The 12,492-nt window shown below is 43.7% G+C and overlaps 1 protein-coding gene across 3 annotated transcripts; it reads right to left on the reverse strand.

The window, feature by feature from the left end:
* Window positions 1-534: 534 nt before the first annotated feature.
* Window positions 535-10,213, reverse strand: gpr176 (G protein-coupled receptor 176). Of its 3 annotated transcripts, none has more exons than XM_048249756.1 (4): window positions 10,055-10,213; window positions 9,046-9,614; window positions 5,863-6,115; window positions 535-3,919 (listed from the first exon to the last, which is right to left on the reverse strand). In XM_048249756.1, exons 2-4 carry the CDS (start codon window positions 9,281-9,283, stop codon window positions 2,647-2,649), a joined length of 1,764 nt encoding a protein of 587 aa, XP_048105713.1. In that variant the 5' UTR covers window positions 9,284-9,614; window positions 10,055-10,213; the 3' UTR covers window positions 535-2,646. The 3 variants fall into 3 exon arrangements, with proteins under 3 accessions (XP_048105713.1, XP_048105714.1, XP_048105715.1); XM_048249757.1 differs by having other exon boundaries at window positions 9,928-10,213; XM_048249758.1 differs by lacking the exon at window positions 10,055-10,213 and adding an exon at window positions 9,717-9,828.
* Window positions 10,214-12,492: the final 2,279 nt, after the last annotated feature.

Consider the following 12,492-nt stretch of genomic DNA (forward strand, 5'->3'; position numbering starts at 1 on the left):
TAGTGCCCCACAAGCTTCCCTAAGTGACACCAATCACGTCCTGATATTCACTGTCCACCACCACTGATATTCACTGTCCACCCCCATTGTCAGACGTGACCCTCCCAGTCACTTCCAGAGAAGCAGACAGTGCAGAGAACAACACTTAGGGAGACACTCGTGCAGCAGCTTGGGTTGGGTATCATAAAGGTTCCAGGTTTTGTTTATCTCACATTTGCTGTTGGGAAACTGCAAGTGTGATGCTTTAGATATAACCCTATGGGAGGCATTATTGGTAGAGCAGCACTTTGTGGATCAAAGTCTCCCCCTCTGCCCACCACTATGGATTAATTGAGTGGTTGACTTCATGGCAAGTGCTTTAAAATGTGCACTTAGTAACGGTAGGGATTTGCTAATTGAAAAAGAAATTGTGCACAAATGCATGGAAAAATTGCACACTATTGCAATTGACAACAAGATGCTGTATTTCAAATATGACTGGATGGAAATCTTATCTGCATTCATTGTGAGTACTGTTGATTGGGTATAGTTGCAGTGATGATTTCCTTCTGGAAAAAAAAAAAACATGTTGCTAAATTGCAGAAGTAAACAGATTATATTTCTATTTCTGACTAAAGGGACATCTAAAACATGGAAGCACAAAAATGTTATGTTGTACTAGGAGATTTATTGGTTTTCATTGTTTGTGTGGCACAATATTTCTAAATAAAAATAAATAATGCATGTTGTTGTTTAGACTTAGATCTAGATGGTAGATGAAAGAGACGTCTGTGCCAGAGCATGGGAGGACGGCATCCTGCCATTGGCAGCGGGTGGCTTTACAGCTAAACAAATATTTGTAGTCGAACAGGCTTCTCTTCACGCCTGCGTGAGTGCAAACAGCACAGCATTAGTACTATAGCCTTCACACATCTCATGTTCGACACTGATATGACTTCAGAGTAAAACTCCAAGTTTTAAAGCACCTTTCTGAAACTTTACAGGACGCACTTTTTCTTCTTGTTTTGGCAAGTCATCGTTGCAATTGATGATGAATATAAACATATTATTTCCATGAACTTCAAACGCAGACACTCTTAGTGGTTCAATTGCACTAATAAAACCATCCCTCCAACATAGATTGAAAAGTTCATTTGATTCAGATGAGATGAGATGCTTCTCTGATGTCTGCTCCTCAGCAGCAGCATGTGTCTTTCCTCCATTCCATGCGCTGTGAATTCCAAACAGGAAACACACGAAAACAAACACTCCCAACCTGAGCAGTAATAGATGATTCGGTAACACTTTACTTGAAGGCATATACATAAGAGTGATATGACACTGTCATGAACACACAACACTGTCATGACACATGAACCCTAACCCTAACTTGTCATGACCAAAACCGAATGACATTTAATGATAGAAGCGTTATGTCATAAACATCTATGACTTGTTTATAATGTTTGACACGTTCATGACAGTGTCATCATGTCACTCTTGTGTAGATACCTTCAAGTAAAGCATAGCCGATGATTCTTCTTGGGCCTGATATATCACTGCACTCTATAGTGTGCCATGGTCACAGATATGTCCTTCATTTAATTGCAATGCTGAGAAAATTCATGTAAAGACATTTGTTAAAAAACTTGAATGACAAATTAATTTGAATGACTAATTTGAATGAATAATATTTCATGGCCTTGAGAGAAAACGGTTTATCTGTATTTTTCTATGCTATGCAAAATAAGATCTTTTATTAGTGCATTTATATATTTATAAATCGTTACTTTTTTCTTCAAGATGTACAAAAGCAAACCGCCTGCACTATAAACTCCATACAGTTATACCTATTGGTTAAATGAGCAAGGAGTTCACAGACCTTATAGAAAATGCATTATTATATTCTCATTCATGATCACAGACTGTTGGAAAGAATTACAACTGAACCGTCCAAGCAAAATGTGGTAAAGAGGGCATATGCTATACTTCTTCTGTCTGCATAGCCAGGTCCAGGTTTAAGGCTCAAGGTGCTACAATATGCCATGTCAGCAATAGTAGATACTATACAAACTGTTCTTGATGTTTTCCACTCTGAGACATTACTGGATATATGGCAAAGTACAATTCAGACAAATATGGTGATGATGGCTGTTGAAAGAAAAAAAAAACGGTTTTGAGAGGATCGTAAGACCAAATAATTTTTTGTTTTTCGGATTATGTCCTAGAACACGATTGTGCGTTTTCTGTGCGTTTTCTGAGATTGAAATAAGATCAAAACGCATCTTTTTTCCATGCTTGTGCTTGTGGTGTAAACAATATTGGCAGATTTGGTCAGTCAGGAGATCAGCTTGGTCCTATTGATCTCGTTAATTTGAACAGTGCACAAACAAAATGCTCAAACATCTTCCAGCAGTCTAGTTATCGGTAGAAATCAATCCACTCCTCAGGATGAAAAAATACATAGAAAAGAAGGTCTTCAGGGGCAATACAGCACAAAATAGAAACGTGAGATGAGTATTTTCTTTCAAAAATCAGATGCACTCTGATGTTGCTCTGATGGTTTTGGTGGTTTTGGCACACAGGACAATCAGTCTATATGTCTTTAATTCCGGTCATCATGTCAGTCGACTGTTTCAGGCAGTCTTGTCTTTTGTGGTCCCCCTATCAGGGGTCCACGACGGGGAAAGTGCTGACTTTGTTGTTGCGGCTGATGCGGCGCTCAGGTCGCGTGCGCGGCTGCTTGGTCTGGATGAGTTCTTCCGGCGTGTTCCCCAGCGGGGGCAGGAGCCGGCGCTTGCTGTTCCGCGTCTCAGGCAGCCACTGCGGCGGCAGCTCAAACGGTCCGAAGCCGAACTGGGTGGCCTCCTCGGGCTCGGTGGGGGTGGCGGGGGCCACCTGTGAGGAGGAGTAGGCGCAGCTCTGCTGGACGGGAGGGGACTTGGGCGGAGGCAGGCCCACCTCTCGCGCCCCTGTGGCGGGGTGCAGCTGGTGCTGATGGGTCAGCTCCGGTCCGACGGAAGCCGCTGCTCTCCCCGAGCTGCCAGCCGCCGCCGCCGTCTCGTCGAATCGGTGCTGGAATCCTCCGGAGCCGACAGACGGGATCTCGTGCCTCCCTTCCTCCTCCTCCTCCTCCTCGTCTTCCTCCTCGCTGGGCCTGAAGATCTGCTGCTGCCCGATGTTGAACATCTCCAGCAGCTGGCTGCCCGAGCGGGCCGCCGCCTCGCCGCCCGATCCCACGCCGGCGCCGCCCGCGCTGCCCACCTCCCCGAGTCCGGCGGTGCTCACGGCGTTTCGCCGGCTGCAGCGCCGGTGCGCCCGGACCAGCAGGTCAGCCAGGCAGTGTCGGGCCGAGCGGTTGACAGTGAGGAGGAGCAGCGGGTTGGTCAGCAACGACAGCTTGGGCAGCCAGGCGGCCGTGAGCCGCAGGGCGGCGGGCACCGCCGGGCCACCGATGCCACCCTGCCCCGCGCGGGCCTGGGCGCCGAGCGCCAGCACCTGGTAGCCCACCAGCGTGGCGTAGGGCACGGCGGAGAGCGTGAAGGCCAGCACGGCGGCCAGCAGCGTGGCGTGAAGCTCTGCCTCGCGCTGCGACACGTACGGGATGGAGATGCAGTTCTGCGGCGTGCGCAGCGCCGCGATGATCACCTTCTTCTTCTGGCTGGCACTCAGTGCACGCCGGATCAGCACCATGGCCAGGAAGACCGCCGCCAGCGGCGCGATCACCGTGGTGACGTTGTACGACACCACGTACACCAAGTGACCCAGGGTGTGGCTCGGCCTGGCCAAGCAAGAAGACGTGGCATAGATGTCGGTGACGTCGGTGACAACCAGCACGGGCGCGCTCGCCACCACGGCATGCACCCAGATGTAGATGACCAGATCTCGGGACTTGGCATCAGATATCTTCCGCTCCAAAGGGTACAACACCGAGTAGTATCTGAACAAAGCGACAAGAAACATAACCAAGTCAAAAATGATAGCAACTGACCAACGGTGCAAATCTTAAATAACCTGGCCCACACCTGAATTCCGGCACAGAGCTTGAGAACTTTAAGCCCTGCATGAATAGGGCTTAAAGGGATATTCCACCATTTGGGGAAATGCACTCATTTTCCACCTCCCCTTGAGTTAAACTGTTGAGTTTGACCTTTCCCCAGTTCATCCAGCCATCTGGCGATACCACTTTTAGCTCCAGCCTAGCATAGATCATTGAATCGAATTAGTCCATTAGCATTTCGCCTGCTAGCATCACGTTTAAAAGTGACTAAGATTTCCGGTAATTTTCCTATTTAAAACTTGTCTCCTCTCAAGTTAAAAAGTGTAATAAGACCAACGGAAAATCATGAAGGCCGGGGGTCGGGAGGCGATGGCGGTAGCAATTTTCTAGGCTGATTTGACATGGAACTATACTCTCATTCAGGCGTAATAATCCAGTCACTAACCGATTTGTCTGCTGCAGCTCAACCTTGTTGCTGGAAGTTAGCCTACAGGGACTATTTTCAGGTGGTGCATGATATCATTGTGCTGCTGTGCCCATGGTGTTCCTTAATTATTACGCTGGAATGAGAGTATAGTTCCAGAGAACGGCTGGATGAACTGGAGAAAGGTAAAACTCAAATGTTTAACTCAAGGGGAGGTGGAAAATGAGTGTAATTCCCCAAATGGTGGAATATCCCTTTAAACCTTGAAAAAAACCTTGAAAAGGTTTGCTTTGTTTAAAGTGATTTGAACATCTTCCGCCGTCTGTTGTCTGAGCAAAAAGGTACACTCTTTAACAAGTCATGCTCCCTCCCTGTGTGCTGCTGACTGTGTTTGGGTGTGTGTGTTTGTGTGTCTCTTTTGACATCCACAGTGAATGAAAACAGCTTCCTACATATAGAAATGAATGAATGAATGAATGAATGAATGAATGAATGTGGCAATATGACTGTTGTCTGCGACTTCCTGCCATGTTACTAACAGCATGATGTCATTATCCCAGTGTTTTCCTGTCTTCACAGGTGAGAAAGAGGCCAGGAAAACAGAAGATAAACAGGTTGAGCCGTAATGGAGGTGGATATGTGTTTGGGGGGGGCTCTTCCCAGCCCCCAAACACATTAAATAAATTATTCAATGAATTGATGAAGGGGTTGTAGCAGCCCACGTTGCTATGGAAGCAGGGCCCTTGGAGCTGGTAGCTGGGAAGACAGAGTAGGAAAGGGGAGCGCAGGGTGTCTGGGAAAGTGGTTCCTCTCTGTGGGTAGCCACTAGATGTTGGCCGTAATGGAAAACTGGACATGACTGCTCGAGCTCTACCACAAGCTAAATCGATTACTTCTTACCGTGTCCCGTAGGGCCCCAGTGGGATTGGAGGGAGTTTGGGGGGTAAAAACAACAGCCCACAGATTCATTGGGTTTTGATCTTTCTAAAATTAAGCTGGCCTTTCATGTGTACATGTGACACCCTTTAATGCTGTGTACATGTGGTCTTATTCATACTGTTAGTACTTGATAAGCACAGTACGCTGTGTATTCAGGCTGTCTGTCACGTGTTTAAGCCCAGGAAGAATCGAAGCATGCATAGAGGGAGAGTGATTCTACAGGGAACACTGTAAAGAGGGGGTGTTATTTTTTTAAGGCTGCAGGGTTTTAACGTAAGCACCGCATTCAGACAGGAAGAAGACAAGCAGCAATGTAAAGATGAGAGACCACAGAATGTTAATGAAATTCAGCACCTTTGTAGCAATTACAGGTGAAATGACCACTGGCAACACGAGACATCATGTGACAAAGGTAAACTAATCTCAACTTTTGAGATGAGATGGGATGGGATGGGCAGCCAGAAAATGGTCAGCTGTCCGCACACGGCTTTAGAGGCCTCCCACCGATGCACCCACCCACCTGTCCAGCGCGATGGCGGTGAAGCTGAGCACAGTGACGGAGCAGAAGAGCCGCTGCAGGAACCTGACGGCCTTGCAGAGAAAGAGCACACGGAGCCACCCGCAGCAGTGTGGGCTGCTGCCCAGCAGCAGGTCAAAGGGCACGCACACCAGTGTGGCGCAGACGCCCGAGCACGCCAGGTTCTTGATGAAGCGCCCGGTGACGGGCTTGAAGACATTGGTGTAGCAGGTGCACCACAGCACTGAAGCATTGCCTGGCAAAGGAGAGAGGGAGAGAGAGATCGAGAAAGAGAGAGAGAGAGAAACCCATTGGTTGTGTATAAAGAGAGGGAAAAGAAGATCAATATGTGTGAGGTCTCAATTGACATTGTTTGTATGTTGCTGCTTTCAGAATCCATGACGACTCAACCAGGCCCCATCACATCATGCGCATGCCAGGGTTGAGATGTTTGACACCGTCCTCCATTTCAGTGCAAGAGCACAGTTGAGATACCACAGGAGCTGAGGTCAAATCAATTATGGCATACACACACACACACACACACACACCACAGCTTCATCAAGGGGTGAAAAGCCAGATTTCCATTCAGGCTCTGCAAGTCCCTAAATCCAAGGTTACCCTGACCCAGTAAACCTTACACCTGCCCAAACCCCCGGCCTCCTAGTAAAATCTCAAAACACATCAATATTTTCCATCTCCTGAAAAGGCTTTGAATCACATCCAACTATGCCCCTACTACTTGTACCATATGCTTTGAAAGGAAGGAAGGTGAAAGCATGCCTCAACATTTCTGGCCATTTCTATGCCCTGGTGGCACTCCGACAGAAATCCTCTTCCTCTCACCCGCATTACCTCCCTTGATGGAAGAAGCACTTAGTGATGGTCACATTACTCACAGCAGAGGTCAAGGTAAAAGCAGGCGCAAAACACACTCATTGGGCGCAGCCAGCATGGCGAGGCTGGGGAGGTACATGACCCACTTTTTCTAAGAGCATATTTTCTCAAACCTGACAATCTTTTCTATCCTCTGTGGCTGCGCATGCAGATTTGTTTTATTTTTACTGAGAGTAAAGTGGCAGGGCAGCAGGAAATCTCTCTCTCTCTCTCTCTCTCTCTCTCTCCGCCTACACTTTCTGTTGTGTGGTGTGTCATTTAGAAAACACACATTACTGACAGAAATTGACTGGGGTTAACACAAAGCACGACTCAGTTCTTGACATAAGGTCAACTTGCCCAGGTGCTCCGAATGTGATTTTGTTATTCTGGCATCTTATGAAGCGGCTGCTTAATTGGCTGCTAACTTGGTTTCTTAATGTGCTCGCACGTACAGTATGACTGGTGATGTATTTTCTCTCAAAACAAGATCCTGTGTAGGCCAATGAAACCACAAAATACCGTACATGGTCATAAAATAGTCTCTCTTCTCTTCAAACCAACACAGGTGATATATTTCTAACTCCTCAGAAGCAAACAACAAACTACAAATTCCTCTGAGTTAAGACACAAAACACATCCACCTCTTAGGCTAAAATGAAAATATGCATCTTTAAAATTAAAATATGACATAACATATATTTTGTTCATTTTCATAGCTTGCTCATCAGGAATCAGTTTGCATTGCCAACATATTCTGGCAAATGCAAAGTTTCATTTCAATATGTCATATGATATTTAGTATAACCAGCTCTAGGTATCTCAGTACTTTTCCAGCCCTTGCAAAATAGCTTACAATGACAAATCCAATTATAAGGTCATCCTTAGCTCAAAAATCACGTCCGGAACAAACTATTTGCATTGACACTGAGGGAGAGGCAGGGCCAACAAATACATCCACACTTCCACTTTGTCTGAATCATTTTTGTCTCATTGCCATGGGATGTGTCAATGTTTGAGTGGCCCGCCAGCAATAAAGGTAACTCCTTGGAAACCGCATGCAATGTATTACAGAACTTGTGTAAACAGCAATACTATGATAACATTTCAAAGGCCAAAAAACACAAGCAAAAAGGATTGATGTTTGTCACATTTTACATCTTGACCAAGCAATAAGTCCAGCTAAGAAAAAAAGAGATGTCTTACCACTTTGAGCGGTATTATCTTCCTAATAATACTGATATCAGATTACATTTTCTGCTCAAAGTAATTCATACTGAGCTGTGTCTAGTAATTGAGTCATTATAACAGATGAAATGTCTTGAATGATGTCGTTATTAATCAGCCTTGTAAGGTCAGCAATAAGATAACTGATATCAGAATAAAATTACTACATATCCGAAAGTATACCTAAATAAGAGACCAACTTTAGAGTTGCATTAGAATCCGATTGTGCGTTGTCATTGAATCTCATGTCATGCTGTGCAATGTAAAATAGGCTTGGTTGTTCATCAGCCAGTGTGGAAAATCCCCTACCTATAGACCCTTTCAAGAGAGTTCCATTATCAGCATCATAGTTGGCCCCACAAGACTTCCTTTTTAACATTCCATATGTTATCTTAATGCAGAGGAAGTAGATTGGGAACCAAATAGAACGTTCAAGCATTGTTTTTGTTTTTATTGTTGAAAGGGTCAATAGCACAAGGAATTTAGCACCTATCATGTGTATGTCCAGAAAAAATGCAACAACAAGAGAATGCTGAACACACAATATAGCTAGCACCAGGCCTATTGGAGAGTCTAATGCGGAAAAAGAGTGCTATTTGGAATAAGAAAATTAAAAGGTAATGTGTTGATGATTCAATATCGGACACATTGGTATAAACACATCACATGGGTATACTGTGCACAACAGGTTTTTGAGTGGCTCAATGATCAAGGGTATGGTCTGATCTAATTGAATTATACTGTCTGTCTGTCTGAGGTTGTATAATCAGTACTTCCTTGAAGACCTATGACTTTATGGGACACAAACCATTCAACACCAACAATAAATATTATTCAGCCAAATGATTTTCACTAGTTTGGATAAGATGCAGCAACACAACTGGTAATTCAAGTGACAATAATCTCCAAATATAGTGGTGAAATACTTTCTGAACAGTTAAAACAAATGGACTGTGCACGGTGCGTTGCAATAAAGGTAAATGGCACTAGAGCATGAGAGGCTTATATGCGTAACTCGTGAACCTGTGAACAGAATGATGAATTTAACACATTTGTGTTGTAATTCCCTAGCCATTGCCTTACCCAGTAGAGACCCGATAAGGATAAGAATCTGTACGGTAGTGGTAAAGTCTCGGTAGGTTTGTTCTTGAATGAAGTAGCGGTTCTCCAAACGTGTCACCTCAGTTGAATGTATTTCTTCCCAAGGATCCATCTGGAGCGAGGTGTTTGGGACTTTTATCTGGGTATTGGCAGAAGCGGTGAGGTTGACCGTCCCATTTTCGACAGATGCAACCCATCTTCCAAAGTTGTCCACGTCCATCTTTCACATTAGCTTCGTTAACTGCTTTACATTTCAAAAAACTAACTGTTGAGTTTAGGCTTGAGGTTTAGGTTAAGTTGAGTTGTACATGGTATTCCCATGTGATCAGTTCAGAGCATCATATTGTCAAAGAGGTGATGCTTGCAGGTGCCGGAATCTGGCATGTATATGAATCTCTTGCTGAAGAAAAGTCCATGGCAAGATGACGATGCCCTTGGCATTAACATGCTGTAATTTTAAATCAATTTCCAGAATAAGACACAGACGAAGGAAAAAGCCCATTTTGTCATTTGATGCTGATGGCCATTCTAGCCGATCCCAAGCGCCGATCCTGTAGGCATATAAGAAGAACACTCAGTGAAACTCAGCAACTAGTCAATAGGCTAAACGACTTGTCTCACTGTAGTAGTGACCAGAAACATTTCAACTTTACCCAGGTTGGCTATTAGGTGTGTGCTCTGAGGTGAGCTGCCCTACGATTTGCGCTACGATTTTTCTCGCTCGTGAAAGTGCGAGCTTGGTTTTCGAAAGCTTACATCTGTTGAAGCTATAAGCAGGCTACAAGGACATGGTAGGCTATACTGGTTTTGTTGAGATAAATAAGGTGTTTGGATATCCGTGTTACGCACTGTTACCCAACCTACCATATCCCAGTGTCGTGAACAATATGTGGAGATGTATGGTATCCTCCTCCCCTTACGAGTGGACTGCAGACACATCTGCACACATTTTGTCACGGTGCAATCATGACAAAAAATAGTTCGCTTTTACCTTAAGTGAGCCGACGTTCGTTTTGCAAAGCGAATTAGTAGAGGTCTGTTTTCTTCAGTAAAAACTACACCCGAATGCTTTACGTCACCAGGGCATCTGTCCGTCAGAAGTAGCATTCGAGGGACTGGGAAAAGGGAGGCTAACGCTCTCAAGAAAGGAGCTCCTCCTTGGAAGGTATAAAATCAAAATATTGGGTCGTGTTGTCGTAACGCCGACCAAATGGAAAACAGCGTTCTCTGTGGTTGCAGACAAACGGGGAGATGCAGTTCTGCAAATTGAGTAACGTTCATGTTTGGTCACTGTTTACTGTCACTCCTTACGTGCCTTGAATACGCCTAATTCACCTCACGGTGAGGAGAGAAATTCCTCTTGAGCTGACTGGATTCTGCTATGGCCCTTGTCAGAAACAAAATAAAGGGGCCGTTTCCATAAATTATAGGCTATATTGTATGTTGCGACTCATGGTTAAATGAACAGCCTATATTTCAATGAGACTCTTGTCCAAAACATTACAATGGTCAGCATTATACCCTTTTTTTTTTAAACGTATAGGCTAGGCTAGACCTAATCAGTCAACGGAGTGCAATGATGAATGTCGGGTTTCAAACCCAAACACCGCAGCTAAAGGTTTTTAAGGTCCAATGTTGCATACAGTGCTTATGGATTTTGCACCTCTGAATTAAAATAGAGACCTCTCTCTCTCTGTGTGTGTGTGTGTGTGTGGGTGTGTGTGCGCGCGCGGTGGAAAAGGTAAAGTCTGGCTAAAAAAGACTCCAAGCTTCTGTTTGAGTTTCTTATTGAGTACGGGAAGCGCTTCAGGGCTTCACTTTTCCCACATTTTGTTGTTTCAGACTTATCTTAAAATGGATTCATTTTTTTTTACTCATCAATTTACCCAATAATCCAACACTCCACAAAAACAGATGTTTGGAGTGTTTTGTTCATTTAAAAAAAAAAATAAATAAAAGACTGAAATATTTCATTTACATATTATTCAGACCCTTTGTTATGATGCTTGTAATTGAGCTCTGGTGCATCCTTCTTCTATCAGTGGTCCTTGAGATGCTTCTACAACTTGATTGGAGTCCACCTGTGCCTAAATTAATTCACTGGACAATAATAATAATAACAACATTCAATCTACCGTTCTCTTTAAAGTTTTTTTTTTTTTTTTTTTTTTATTTTTTTTTATCTCAGACTGGCTATGGATATTTAACATGTCAAATGTAGTGTGTGTACAGTAGGTGTACATCTTAAATAATAAGAGTTAAAACATGTTAAATATGACAACACATTAAACCTAACTATTAGTTTAACATATGTATGAAAAAACATGATTTATGTAGGAAATAATTACATATGATATATAGTGTGACAAATAAATAATATGGTGTGATGAGAAAACCCTCACAACATGATATGACATCACACTATGAGGTTTCACAACAATGAACTATGTTGTTGTATGCTATAGCACCCTAACAACCACTCCCTGCAACATGGTTACATAGATTTAAAGGTAATATTGACAAAAAAGTAATTTCTTTTTGGCCTACTTATGTAAAAGGTGTCACACCAGAAGACCATGAGAAAGGGTAATGAAGTGGGAGTGGCAAAAATGTTTGATTTATTGAAAAGATTATGAGAGAATAATGTGTGCCTTGTATGTATTACAGCATTGCTTTATGCGTTGCCTGTGTCTAAATGCTTCCGGAAAAACTCCTGAACTCTCCCCCATAAGTCTACCTTAGCGTGTGCGTTAGTTTTAGCCTCTCCTCCAAACGTCACCACTTTACCCACTGCCGCATGGACGCCAGAGGGGTAGAAGGGCATGTAGGGAACGTCCACAAAGTGTCCTGCCTTGGGGTACCTCACTATCTCAAAGTTCTCCTTCCCACTGTCTCTAGTAGTAACACTGTCTGGAAATTCAAATTTTTTTTTTTTTTTTTTTTTTTTTTTTTTTTTTTTTTTTTTTTTTTTTTTTAAACATAGTCCAGTCCATACAACTTCATTTCAATTTCGAAAGAAATACTGGACTATGTTTTTTTTTTTTTTAAACGGCGACGAAATTGTGAATTTCCAGAGCGTGTTACTCCACACTCGGCAATCGACTCCTACGGACTTTCCCCTAAAGACGCCAGCTGCAGCAGCAACATTTCCGGAAAAGTACTGGCTTGATGAAATTCATTCTGGACTCTCTATCCGACTAAATAAAGACCTCGGGATACTTCGGTTTGGCTTTAGGGACCCTCTACTCACTACCACGTAAGTGTAATGTTGTTTGGAACTGCAGAAGAGGTATATAAATAGCGTTTTGTAGCGGCGAAATGACTTGCTCTGGTCACTTCCAGGCTAACGAGTTTTGACTAAAAACGGTCAAATCGAACTTTCTCAAAACACATCCGAATGACATGATTTTGATGTCAACTCAACGTATG

Source organism: Alosa alosa, chromosome 8, assembly GCF_017589495.1.
Source record: "Alosa alosa isolate M-15738 ecotype Scorff River chromosome 8, AALO_Geno_1.1, whole genome shotgun sequence".
Lineage (NCBI taxonomy): Eukaryota > Metazoa > Chordata > Actinopteri > Clupeiformes > Clupeidae > Alosa > Alosa alosa.